Source organism: Schistocerca piceifrons, chromosome 2 (genome assembly GCF_021461385.2).
Source record: "Schistocerca piceifrons isolate TAMUIC-IGC-003096 chromosome 2, iqSchPice1.1, whole genome shotgun sequence".
In the NCBI taxonomy this organism is placed as follows: Eukaryota; Metazoa; Arthropoda; class Insecta; order Orthoptera; family Acrididae; genus Schistocerca; species Schistocerca piceifrons.
In genome coordinates this window covers 608239978-608252853 of record NC_060139.1, presented here as the reverse complement: position 1 = coordinate 608252853, position 12876 = coordinate 608239978, and the positions used below count along the sequence as shown (strand labels likewise).

Sequence of the window (12876 nt, the reverse complement as noted above, 5' to 3'; positions counted from 1 at the left end):
CCCATCCGAATCACAGTATACATTCAGCCAGAGGCTGATTCAGCTTGATACTGGTAAGTGAGCTGGTGCTCCTGATTCTTTGTCAATTTGACTTGAGCCGGCCGCTGTGGCCGAGCGGTGCTAGGCGCTTCAGTCCGGAACTGCGCGACTGTTGTGGTCGCAGGTTCGAATCCTGCCTCGGGTGTGGATGTGTGTGATTTCTTTAGGCTAGTTAGGTTTAAGTAGTTCTAAGTTCTAGGGGGTTGATGACCTCAGATGTTAAGTCCCATAGTGCTAAGAGCCATTTTGACTCGATTTTGTAATTACTGAAACTGCTACACATACCCTCTCAACACTTTAGTGTCAGTTCGTTTCTTCCTCCCTTACGTCTGCTTCACTTTTATTTTAAGGTAGTCTACACTCTTCGCGTATAGCTGTTTGTGTGGCCTCATTACTATCTGACTGGCAAACCATTACTGAAACCTGGGATTATTACATTGCACGCTTCTGTCCTCTCGCCCCATATGCGGAATTCTCATATTCTACGCGACCGCTCACTGGCATTTAAGGGATACCACATCACCACTCCTTCCTCCGATTGTGCTGTACTACGTAATGTCGTGATATGGTAATAGATACCCAGGAAGTAATACACGGTTCAGATGATGTTTTGCTTCACACGTTTATTTCGTCGGAGATTGTACAGAGTTTCCTGGCGGTTGTCGCCTGCCGCTGGCCTCCTCTCCTGCTCCTCACGAGCTGGCGGTGCTGTTGCTGCTGGAGACGCTGGAAGTGCTGGAGTCGCTGGAAGTGCTGGACGAGGCGTCACTGCTCAGCTTGGACTTCACGCTGTCGAACAGCTCCTGGGTGGAGCTCAGGGCCTGTAAACAAGCGCAATATTTACCGTCGCTCACCGCCGATGGCTGAGAATGTGCATCAGACCAAGAGTCTCTGCTCGTGTAAATTACACGGTGGAAGTAATTTCGCGGAGGGCGGACAATAAATGAAAGTTAGCACCGACACTCAGTGACAGCATCGAAAGCACCCTCAGTGTTGCATAAAAAAGTGTTAACAGTATGATTTACTTCAATAAGTGGAGTGGTCTAAGTACCAAACATCTTGTCAATTTAGTGCGCATAAAGACGATTTGATCCTAAAAGATTTGCTGATTGCAACCATATCATTAAACATATTTGCAGTCGGCTTTTCACGGGGGATTACTTGCACTCTTGTCTATAAAAAAAGACATTGATTCTGAAACTTCCTGGCAGATTAAATCTGTGTGCCGGACCGAGACTCGAACTCGGGACCTCTGCCCTTCGCGGGCAAGTGCTCTACCAACTGAGCTGTCCATGCGCGGCTCACGGCCCGTCCTCACAGCTTTACTTCTGCCAGTATCTCGTCTCCTACCTTCCAAACTTTACAGAAGCTCTCTCAATCGAGGATTCGCTGCCATAAAGTAGCACTAGCATGACGTTGTTTTACAGAAGTTCAATTTTCTGGCTTTATTAACTTTATTTTTTAAATTTTTGTTTGTAGTTTCCCATGTCTGTTGGAATTTATTTGTTTTCTTTTCCGTGCCAGACTTGCTTAAGCATCTTGTTTTCTATAACAATCTCAGATCGGACAGGGATTTATCTTAGTGAATCATCAGTTTAGCTTTAGTAGCAGTTATTTTTAGAGTTTGTTGTTTTCTTCCCAACTCGTGTACTGTAGCTCATACACAGAGCTACGTCTCTCGTTTATAATACAATTACATAACCTGCATACACCAAATCATTTAATTTTAGTTTCCATTTCAGGTCTGCAACGTAAATGTTAAGAAGAATCGGTGAAATGTTGCATTCCAGTCTGACATCTTGATTTATTACCATCTAACCCGGTTTTGAAGTGGCTACTTTATGATTATTTTGGCGTCATCATGTATACTTTTGTTTACCTCCTTAAGGTGCATGAGTACCTTTGCCTATCCATTATTGTCTATAATCTATTTCTGATCGAGGTGTCAGAGGCTTTTAGAAATGGAAAAAAGTAATACGTGTTTCCGATCTGACTTCTCGTCGTCTTTCTAAAATTCTCTTGATGCTGAAAATTTTTATCACTGTACAAGATCCTTTCCTAAACCCACTTTGCTCTTCTCCCAAGCAGCCATTTGTTTTTACTTTCAAAGAATTATTTATTGTTTTTGAGTAATCTTTATAAGCCTAGTTCCTGAGAGTTTTACCCCTGTAATTATCCCACTCATTTCTTTGGCCATTTTTAAACTCAGAAACTACCTCAGCGGTTTTCCAGTCAGCAGGGATTTTATAACTTCGCCGGTACTCACTGAATAGATCTAACAGTCTCAGTTCACGCATTGTCCCTCCATACTTAATAAGTTCAGCAGTTACTCCATCAGCGCCACAACTCTTGCGATCTGTCATACTTTTCAGATCCTATTGAATCTCATCTAAGATTAGCGAATCTAGAATCTTATTATAACGGGGTGTTGGGTAGTCTGTATTCATTGCAGCAGTCTCGCAGAACCTTAACTTCCTATAATGCTGCATCCACTGTTATTCATTAATTACCTTAATTCTAGCATTATCTCTCTCCGAGTGAATTCAATTTTTTCTTTGCTAAATTTGCAAATGAGACGGAAGAGGAAACGTCTACCAGCTGTACAAGGGATCAATGTTAAAAAAATATATCGGCTCAACCACTTGTGTAAAACGCTAAGATTGACGCGTTTCGTAAGTCAAGCTTCCATCATCAGAATAATAAAAAAAAGGAACCTGTTAAAACTCGCTGAAATGGAACATGCAATAGGCACAATGAAACTGATAATAAAATGTGTTGATACAAAATAATTCCTGCCATAATAATAGCCACAAACTTTCTGCTTTTAGATCTTGAATAGGTAGAGCCTTTAGAGTCCCTATGAGTGGAGAAGACAGAATGACTGAGCTGAACATTGTGAAACAACTAGCCAGAGCTAATGGATATCACCAAAACGTTGTCAATAAATTAATACGGCAGAAACAGCGCGCGAATGCAAGGAAGAATACCGCAAATAATATTACGAGAGTCACAATACCATACTTCGGTGATATTTCGCAAAAAGTGGCTAACATTTTCAAACCTTTTAAAGTTGATACCGCTTTTCAGACCAATAACACGCTGCGATTTAAACTAAGAAATAATTTAAAGCAAGAAAGCGATAAATATGAGAGAGCTGGGGTCTATAAAATTCAGTGTAACACGTGCAAGGCAAGCTATGTAGGCCAAACTGGTAGGTCCTTTAAAGTACGTTACAAAGAACATAGCGATGGCTAATGGTTCAAATGACTCTGAGCGCCATGGGACTTAACTTCTGAGGTCATCAGTCCCCTAGAACTTAGAACTACTTAAACCTAACTAACCTAAGGACATCACACACATCCATGCCCGAGGCAGGATTCGAACCTGCGACCGTTGCGTTCGCGCAGTTCCAGACTGTAGCGCCTAGAACCGCTCGGCCACTTCGGTCGGCCGAACACAGCGATGCTTTCCGGCTTAATAATTTCGAAAAGTCAGCTGTAGCCACGCATATTTGGAAAACGGGCACCCCATGTTGGGAATAGATCAGGATCTCGTTATTTTACATAGACAGGACAAAGGCAAAAAGCTGGATCTACTAGAACAGCTGGAAATTACGATACATAGCGTGGATAATCAGAACACACTGAACGAACAGCTAACTGGTGATGCAAATAACTTTTTCTAACATTTCACTGGTTTCTTTTAGTAAATACATTTTTAGCAATTGGCAGGATACCATCATTTCATGAAGTCCTTGGAACATGTATACGTTATCTGTTTGTATAGACATCTCTGTGACTTCCTTCTTTACTTGCGGCTGAGCTCACTCGCGTTTCAGTGTCGTCTTTGGTTACGTGGTGCGTGGTATCAAAGAAGACGCACGGGCGGTTTACGACGATAGAGGAGAGAGCCATGTGGTTAGATGTTGAACACCATAGGCGACACCATTTTAGAGTTTTTTATATTTTGACGACTATGTGGAGATGCACCTTGGAAGACACGGCTGCAACAAGCGAAGTAGCCACGATGTTTTAATTTTATTATCAATTTTATTGTGCCTGGTGCATGTTGCATTTTAGCGAGTTTTAACAATTTCTTTTACTTTTTATTAATCTGATGATGGAAGCTTGACTTCCGGAACGCGTCAATCTTAGTGTTTTACACTATAAACAAATGGTTGAGCCGATATTTTTTTAACATTGACATTCACAACTACGACATCTCATCCAGTGCGGATAAAATCAAAAAAATGTACAAGGAATCCTCCGCTATGCTCCGTACACTGGGTTGTGGAGTATTCATGCAGATCTAGCAAGGATTACTTGCAACTCTGTCGACGGAACGAAACCGAAGCGTACCTCCTCGATGGAGGAGACGACCATCTGCGCCTTGGCGGAGGAGGCGTCGGCGGCGGCTTCGTTGAGGGCCTGCACGGCGGCGGCGGCCTGCTGCATCGCCTGCTCGGCACTCGCGATGTTGTCCTGCGTCGCGTTGCCCACGGCGGCCACCGCCGTCTCCATGGCGGACACCGCGCTGGACGCCTTGTCGGCCAGGTCGGACGCCGCGTCGGAGAAGGCGCTCTCCACCAGCGACTGCAACAGCACGGCGGACACGTCAGCCGATACCGGGCTCTCTACCGTCTCACGCGTCTGAACCCCAGAACCCTCGGTTACCAGAGTGTACGCGCAGATGTACTATGATTGTAGACACTGCTCACGCTCATCATCTAGTATTTTATGCGTACACCGTTCACACATGTGAAACTCATACACAGTTTTGAACGTAACAGACATAGGCATGCCCTTTAGTATCATTATTATAATTATTAAATTTATTATTAGTTAAACGGACAAACAGATAAGTGGGAATCACACAGCCAAACACTGGCACGCCAAAAGTTTATTCAGGCGTTTTCCCAGGTTTTGACAGATGTAAACCCCATGGTTCCTTCGCAGTTATCTTCTTTTCACATATGTTTTTCTTTCCGACTTCTCCTGTTGCCCCTTTTAGAGATGTCCATTCCTCTTCAACTGTACTGAGCTATTCCTTACTGCTCTATCTATAGCCTTAGAGAACTTCAAGTCTGTATCGTCATCCCTTAGTACTTCTATACGCCATTTCTCTACTTATTGATTCTTCCTGACTAATCTCTTATACTTCAGCCTACTGAGCATCAGCGCTGCATTGTGATCTGAGTCGGTATCTGCTTCTCGGTCGGGTTCGATTCCCGGCCTCCTCTCATGATTCTTGAACAGTGTATTCGCAATTACTAGCTGAAATTTATTATAGAACTCAATTAGCCTTTCTCCTCTCTCATTCCTTGTCCACTCCCCATATTTTACTGTAACCTTTTCTTCTGCTCCTTCCCCTATAACTGCGTTCCAGTCCACCCTCACTATTACATTTTCATCTCTCTTTACATTCTCTACTACCTTTTCAATATCCTCATATGCTTTCTCCATCTCTTCGTCTCCAGCAAGAGATGTTGACATATATATCTGAACTATTGTTGTCGGTTTTGGTTTGCTATCGATTGTTATAAGATCAAACCTATCACTAACCTGATCACTGTAACATACTCTTTGCCCTACCTTTCTATTCGTAACGAATCCTACTCCCGTTATACCATTTTCTGCTGTTGTTGATATTACTCTATATTCATCCGACTAGAAATCCTTGCCTTCTTTCCATTTCACTTCACTCTTGATTGAGCCCTTGTAGTTCCCTTTTCAAATGGTTCAAATGGCTCTGAGCACTATGGGACTCAACTGCTGAGGTCATTAGTCCCCTTGAACTTAGAACTAGTTAAACCTAACTAACCTAAGGACATCACAAACATCCATGTCCGAGGCAGGATTCGAACCTGCGACCGTAGCGGTCTTGCGGTTCCAGACTGCAGCGCCTTTAACCGCACGGCCACTTCGGCCGGCCTTCCCTTTTCAGATTTAATAGCTTCCCTACCATGTTCAAGTTACTGACATTCCACGCCCCGTGTCGTAGAACGTTATCCTTTCGTTGCATTAGCAAGTGCAAGTACAAGTGAAAGTGCATTAGAAGTGAAAACGAATCGGCACGTATTCGAGCAATTATACGTTTTGCTTCATCTCATTATTCTTCGAGAGTATTTGAAACTTTATTCCCGACCAGTTCTCGTTGTCTGCAGTAGTAAGTAGAGCACATGGCCACACAAATAAATCTGTTTTCTTCGCAGAAAGCAATTCAAAATATAGGTAGTCTGAGAACTTGCCAATTCGCTGACAACCGTAGTGCATCTGTACACTTAATCGCCAGTCATCGATAAGAGTGCACACTTTCGTCATCAACCTTGTGGACGGTGAAAAAGTTGAGGACATTACAATGGGTTATGGAAGTTTTGGGCTACTTAGATATGGCGAAACGACATCTAATGTCTCCGGGAACGACCAATAAACATTTTGTCTGTAACAAAAGTTGTTCTCCGTGACGTGATATATCACTCCTAAAGGTCCCATGTAAGGAGTTGTAGACATCCTGCACATGTTCAGTAATCAGAATCTTACAATTTACAAACCTTAGCTCAAAACTAGCAATGAAACATTAATTATAACTATGGATTAGAGCGCGATTTCACTTTCAGTGTCCTACGATCATTTGTGTAGCGAACGACAGCTGCACCTTTCTCTCTAATTTTTAAGGTTTGCGTTGTTCATTTCGACCACTGACATAGAATATTTACTCCGATGATAACAGTTTAGGGTTCCCTGGATGTTTTGTCGGCCAGTATTGGTCCATACGAGGTAATTTTGTAAACACAAAACTATTATGTCGACCATTTCGCTCGAGACCTTCTGCAAACGCGCCACATATTCTTCGAACACCTTGCCCTCTCTGTCTCTCTCTCTCTCTCTCTCTCTCTCGTTTTCCACACACAACACTGCCTGTAAATTACTGAAAACTGGTGTGCACGATGCCAAATATCACAAACAGTTACCTTTCCTGGTAGTTAATTTCCCCATTATTTCAGCATGCCAAGCAAAATCGTCTCACGTCGAACGATTCGTCAACTTACCTCAATTTTGTTCAGCTGTGTAGACGTAGAGTTCAAAGCATCTTTTACTTTGGCAGCCATGGCGTCGTTAAATGCCTCTGCGCTGTTGAAGATGGTGTCTGCAACGTTCTTCGCAGTGCTTGCGGCGTTGTTCATAGCATTCGTGATCGCATCAATCATGCTTTCAATGCCTGAAGAGGAACTCTGTCAAAAAGCAACAAATATCAATCATTGACTCGGGTATAGTTTACGATACTCTCCAGCAGAGTCACTTTCAGCTAAAGCATTACTTTATAATGGACACTAAACCAAAGACGGATTTATTAGGTGTGCTTGAATCGCTAACGAAACCTGATACCTAGTTGTGAATACTGAATATTCCGATACCACGAACGAACATATACCAGATGCAGAGCCACTACTGTGCAAAAGGAACTCTCGCTTCTGTTTACAGTGATACTGCAGCTGCAATAGGCATTGCGTAGCAACATGCATTCCGAAAACCCTTAGAATTACATTACGCCTTAGAATAGACATAAAATTTCATCCATGCGTAATTTATATGGTGAAATAACATTTTCTTGCAGACATAAGGATCACAACTTTATCTTCGACAAGGATAGAAGCTGAAGTTACGAATTAGAATTCATTCATAATTTGCTTATGCAGCGACATAGCAAGACAAATGTGTAACTATAATTTATGTTCGTGTAAGTTATAAACAGACATGTCATAATTACTTACTTCGGAGCTAGTTGCGTTGCCCGCCGTGGTCGCATTACCCGATGAAGAAGCGGTAGAGTTGTCAGAGGTAGTGGCATTGGTCGAAGCGCCGTTGCTGTTCCCATTCACGGCGTTCTCAATACCTTGCTGGATTCCGTTTGCAACTGTTTCTACGCCGTCTTTGATATCACTGATGATTTCTCCGATGTCAAAAAACAAGGGAGACGCAGACACCTAAAGTAAAGAGACGACAAATATTAATTTTCTTTCAGGACAAGTGAGAGATTAGGCTATATTCTTTCACCCACTTTCACTCTTACATACGGTATCAGTAAGTTTTTGTTATTAGGTATCACTAGATATTTTCACACTTATTTCATTACCTTTATGTCCTCCTCAAGCTCCGTAATTTTTCCGTTTTGGCTGATAATTTCGAATTACATTGACATTCGCTGATCCATAAAGTCTGATTAGTAAAGCTGTCAAATCTCAAAGTCTTCTCATATAAATTCCAATTTAATGCATTTACTTTAACAAGCACAACGACCTCGTAATATAGTGTTATGGCGGAGACCTTTAATCTAACTTCATCTGTCCACATAAAAGCAAATATACACATACATACTTCTGCAAAAAAATTTCTGACAAGCTTGTCTTTCCTTTCACTTTCAGCAGCCATTTTAGTAATGGACTCGAAAACTAGTGTTTTCACTCTTACATTGCGTTCACAGTGCCACGCCTTCCAGCTAGAATATTTATTGAGGTATTTGAAAACCATTGGCATATTCAACTTGAATGTAGGATTTTACGATTCAGGGAAACTGTTCAGCATACAGATTGAGTCCGTGATGGCGTTACAAACTTTCAGCGATGATGGCGAAGGGTAAAGGTATCATTATGAGGCATGAGATCCTAGTCCAGAAACGACAGAGTTGAAAGTTATAAGAGAAAATCGTTCTGATATCTCTGACAGTTGATCACTTCCACTGCAAGCTCTTTGCTTTCCGTATTTTGAGAGATGATAGTATGGACGTAAACAAACAAAAAATTGTCTGTTAAGCATGGGCTCTAAACAGCATAACTTGAACACTTCTCCATCATCTATACTGTGGAACAAATCTCTTTTACTACGAGCTCTTTGTCTTCCATGTTATGAGAGGTGTAGTCTGTCCCGTAAACATGGCCTCTGGTTTGTATACCTTAAAAGCTATGAACACTTGTTCATCTTTCCTAGTGAAACAAATTTCTTCTTCTGAACATGTACTTATAGCTTTTAAAGTATACATTTTAGAGCCAATGTTTATTAGACCTTTTTTCTAGGTTTTTTATATTGTTTTCTCCTAAAATATGAAAAGCTAAGATCTTCTAGTAGAAGTGGTCTGTTGTTACATGTATCAGATAGAAATTCCTTATACTTTTGGTTATGGACCGAAATTTCAAACTGACGCATGTATGCTTCTCCGTATCTCTGAAACGTTTCAACATCATTACGGAATTACCATGTATATCTGCAACATAAGTAAGTTTCGTATGAGCATATATTTTTTTGAAGAGGTACCTCTTTGTAAGGAGATTAATTACCGTAACTGTGTTGTTCTTCTAGAGGAGCATCAGGCTTTTGTCATTGTAGCAGTTGTTTTTTTCTCTCGTTACAGAATGATATTTGCTAGCTTCATACGTCTAATAATCAATTTAGTTTCTGACCGTAGGAAGCATTCGAGAACAAGTATTCCAATTAAACTCCTCACACGTAGCAAGAGAACTTGATCAACTAGAACAAATTGCACATGGAATAGGAGCAAAATGCGAAATATCATAGTTTATGGTAACTTGATAATGTAAATTTCAATGGAAGACACACCGATATGCAATAACACTAACCGTGTTAGTAAAGCTATGGAGAGTAATGCAGCGGCGATTCTGTGTGGCATGTCCCCGGTAGATTTTCAGTGGTACGTGACACCAGATGTCTACGCAGGGTTACATATTTCCCGTAAATTGAGGGCCGTAGGTTTGTGGGCTTGGAGGTGTCACCCAGTCACGTCCCTGGTTTGTTCCACTGTGTTCGTATCATGCGGGTTTGGTGGCCAATACATAACGTGAGATCACTGCCATGCCCCTCAAACTATTATCGGGTAGTCTGGCCTTTTGACACGGCCAGTTGCCCTACTGAAAGGTGCTAGGGCCGTCAGGAAAGTCATGAAGCATGAAGAGATGGAAGTGGTCCGTAATAACATTCACTTACTGTACTTCGACATGTAATTATTACGAAAAAATATACAACGCGTGTGTCTCTGCATGGTTAAAGTATTTAAATTCGTTCCACATTCTTGAATTCACCGCAATTCTGACTTCATGTACTCGTCTTAAGTGAGCACGTGTTATATCTTACCTTTGGATGTAAAACAGAAACATTTTTAAATAAGGGGAAAGATATGATTTGCAAGTTGTTGCATCACTGCAACGGACAGTTCCCATAGTAATTGTGTCATTGGTCAAAGCCAATAATTGTGACGTAAATTTGACTTTAACTTTTAGAGCCACTGTATCTGTTGTTTCAGAGCATTCGGAATCGTGAGAAGCTATAGTGCAAGAAGATATATCTTTATTGATAGAAATAGTAAAGGATTCATGAGAATTGATTCCCATAATCGTACCAGAATTTCTGCTAAAATGGCTACTCACCTACATATACTTTTAAGAGAATAGTCTTCACAAAAATAGTGCGACGAGATCAAAACATTCCAGGTAGAATTACAATCGCCAAAACTCTTATAAGTGGTTTCGCCATTGTGGTGATTCAGAGGTTCAACGAAAACAAAATCGAAACTAAACTACTAATTGGCAGAAAAAAACAATCTCATTCTGCGAGTAGACCATCGCGCTGTTCGCAACCAAAAGCTTACGATTCAGCCTTTCTCCACATGTAAGGCGTTGTGGACATAATGCAATGGTCAGGATGGTATGGTCATTATGAAAGGAAAGGTAACTGGCGGATTTCTGCGAATACATTTTAAGTGACAAACGTATGACTCAAAGTAACTTAGGAGGTTAGCTACCATTCTAGTGTTAGTTTCAGAATTACTGCCATCTTCACAAATCCACGTGTAAACGTAACACAAGGACAAAAGTTTTTCCAGTTGAGTCATCTCATGTTACGTTCACAGCTGATACCGCTCGTGTCCTTGTGCTATCTTTGCATTTGGATTTCTGAAAATGGAAGTAATTCCGAAACGCGTCATGCATAACTTATGTTCAATAAACTCATTCCTCACCTGTTGTATGATTTTATGCCACCTACCAATCTTAACTACAGATTAAACATAATCAAATTTTAGATGATTGTGTTCACTGTCGCGCCAACGGTGTAGCTCTTGTTGCCAGGATGGAATTGCATCTAAACACCACTGGAAATGTCAACAATTGGTCTGCTGAGAAAAGAATGAAATAAGACGTCTCCTCTGGCACTAATTATTGCCGAATTTGAATATTACCATCTGGTGTTGTCCATATTCGCGGACTAATATAGCACTGTCCTGCAAAGGATCGGAACAGTTTCTGTTTCATTAAAAGCATAAAACCCGACTGGCAACCTTTCAGAACTTATATTTGTCGATCGTCAGAAGGACTCGATGCGTTTTTGTGTCATAAGTGTCTGTACGCTGTACTATGTGAGCTTCTCATAGTATTTAATCAAACTCCCGAAAACGTTAAACGTGAGTTTACACACTAATAGCATGCTGAAACACGTGCAGTTGCCAGTAGAACAGCCTGTCGTGGTTTATTTGGTAAATGGTTTAAAACACAGCTAGCAGAATCGGCTCGCTCTGGTTGTAACATCTAAAGATTGTCAGGATGGCGAAGATATTAAGGCCAGCAACAAACGAAGCAGTGGTTTCAAAGATGTGTGTACAGAAGCTGTATAAGATAAAATGCAGAGAATCCATTATTCTCAATGGGAAAAAGGAACCAGTTTTAATGTGATTTTCTGTCCCTAGAAGTCCAGGAAATCTGTTGAGGCTGTTGTGCAAAGATACAATTTATCATGGAAGTGGGTATTCATAATCCACCAAGCCCAAGATATTAAGTTCCTACCCAGGATAACATATGGCTGAGTGTGAACCTCGTGCGACATACCTGCGCTACCACAGCCAATGCGACGACGATCACCAACTTGGAAGCCATGTTGTCTGAGGACGACTCGGTACAAGTGCAATACCTTGACGGTTGGGCGGTGTTTTATAGGCACCCACCGTCAGCAGTCACACTTGTTGACGTTAATCGCAGGTGTCTCTAACACTTCTACTGCAAACAGTACCGCCTGTACACTTGTTTATTCAGGTGTTGGAAACGATAGTATACAAAAGTCTTCGAACATCCGTAATGTTTCTCACCCGTTAGTATTGAAATATGGAAATTCTGACTCGAAACATAGCAAAGGGCAAGAACAAAATGCCTACGTTCAATTTACCACTGTACCACGAATACAGATATGTAACGTTGGATTATTCTAACATTTATAATGTGATGAAAACAAAGTACAGAAAATCTATCAGACAATTGGAATATCAGTAAATAACATGAAGGGGATGAAAATGTAATAGTCTCGAGAATAGACGGAATAACAGAATTATTTGAAAATGCATACCAACTACAAAAGAGAGTAAGACAAGAGATTTTTTACGATGCGGCTCCAAGAAGTTAAGTGATTTATTTTTTCATTTCATGGGAGTACGTGGAACGCACAGCAAAGATAAGGAGATACAAAAACTGGCAAAATTGGATCCAAGTGCAAGCTTGTAATCTGACAAAACCTGAATAATAATAAAAATACGTTAGTTTATATTGAAAAGATGTGCTAAGAAGAGAGCAACTTGCAATTTGTAAACTGATATAATGAGTTCTAGTACTTGACAAAAAAGCTACAGGACCACATGTAAGGACCTAGAACAGCCCAGAAAAGTAAGTAACATAGATTTTATTAAGGGAAAGTGAACCATAGTAGGAATAGAAAGGGCAGAAGCAGAAAGTCATTGTTAGCAGAAAGTCATTGTTAGCCGAAGAAATTCTTCCGCTTATCAATGAAA

The 12876-nt window shown here is 41.1% G+C and overlaps 1 protein-coding gene across 1 annotated transcript; it reads right to left on the bottom strand.

Annotated features, from left to right (window-relative positions):
• Positions 1 to 642: 642 nt before the first annotated feature.
• Positions 643 to 12062, bottom strand: LOC124776244 (uncharacterized protein YBL113C-like). The gene is made up of 5 exons (XM_047251110.1): positions 11927 to 12062; positions 7811 to 8023; positions 7088 to 7270; positions 4398 to 4631; positions 643 to 860 (listed from the first exon to the last, which is right to left on the bottom strand). Exons 1-5 carry the CDS (start codon positions 11972 to 11974, stop codon positions 732 to 734), a joined length of 807 nt encoding a protein of 268 aa, XP_047107066.1. The 5' UTR covers positions 11975 to 12062; the 3' UTR covers positions 643 to 731.
• Positions 12063 to 12876: the final 814 nt, after the last annotated feature.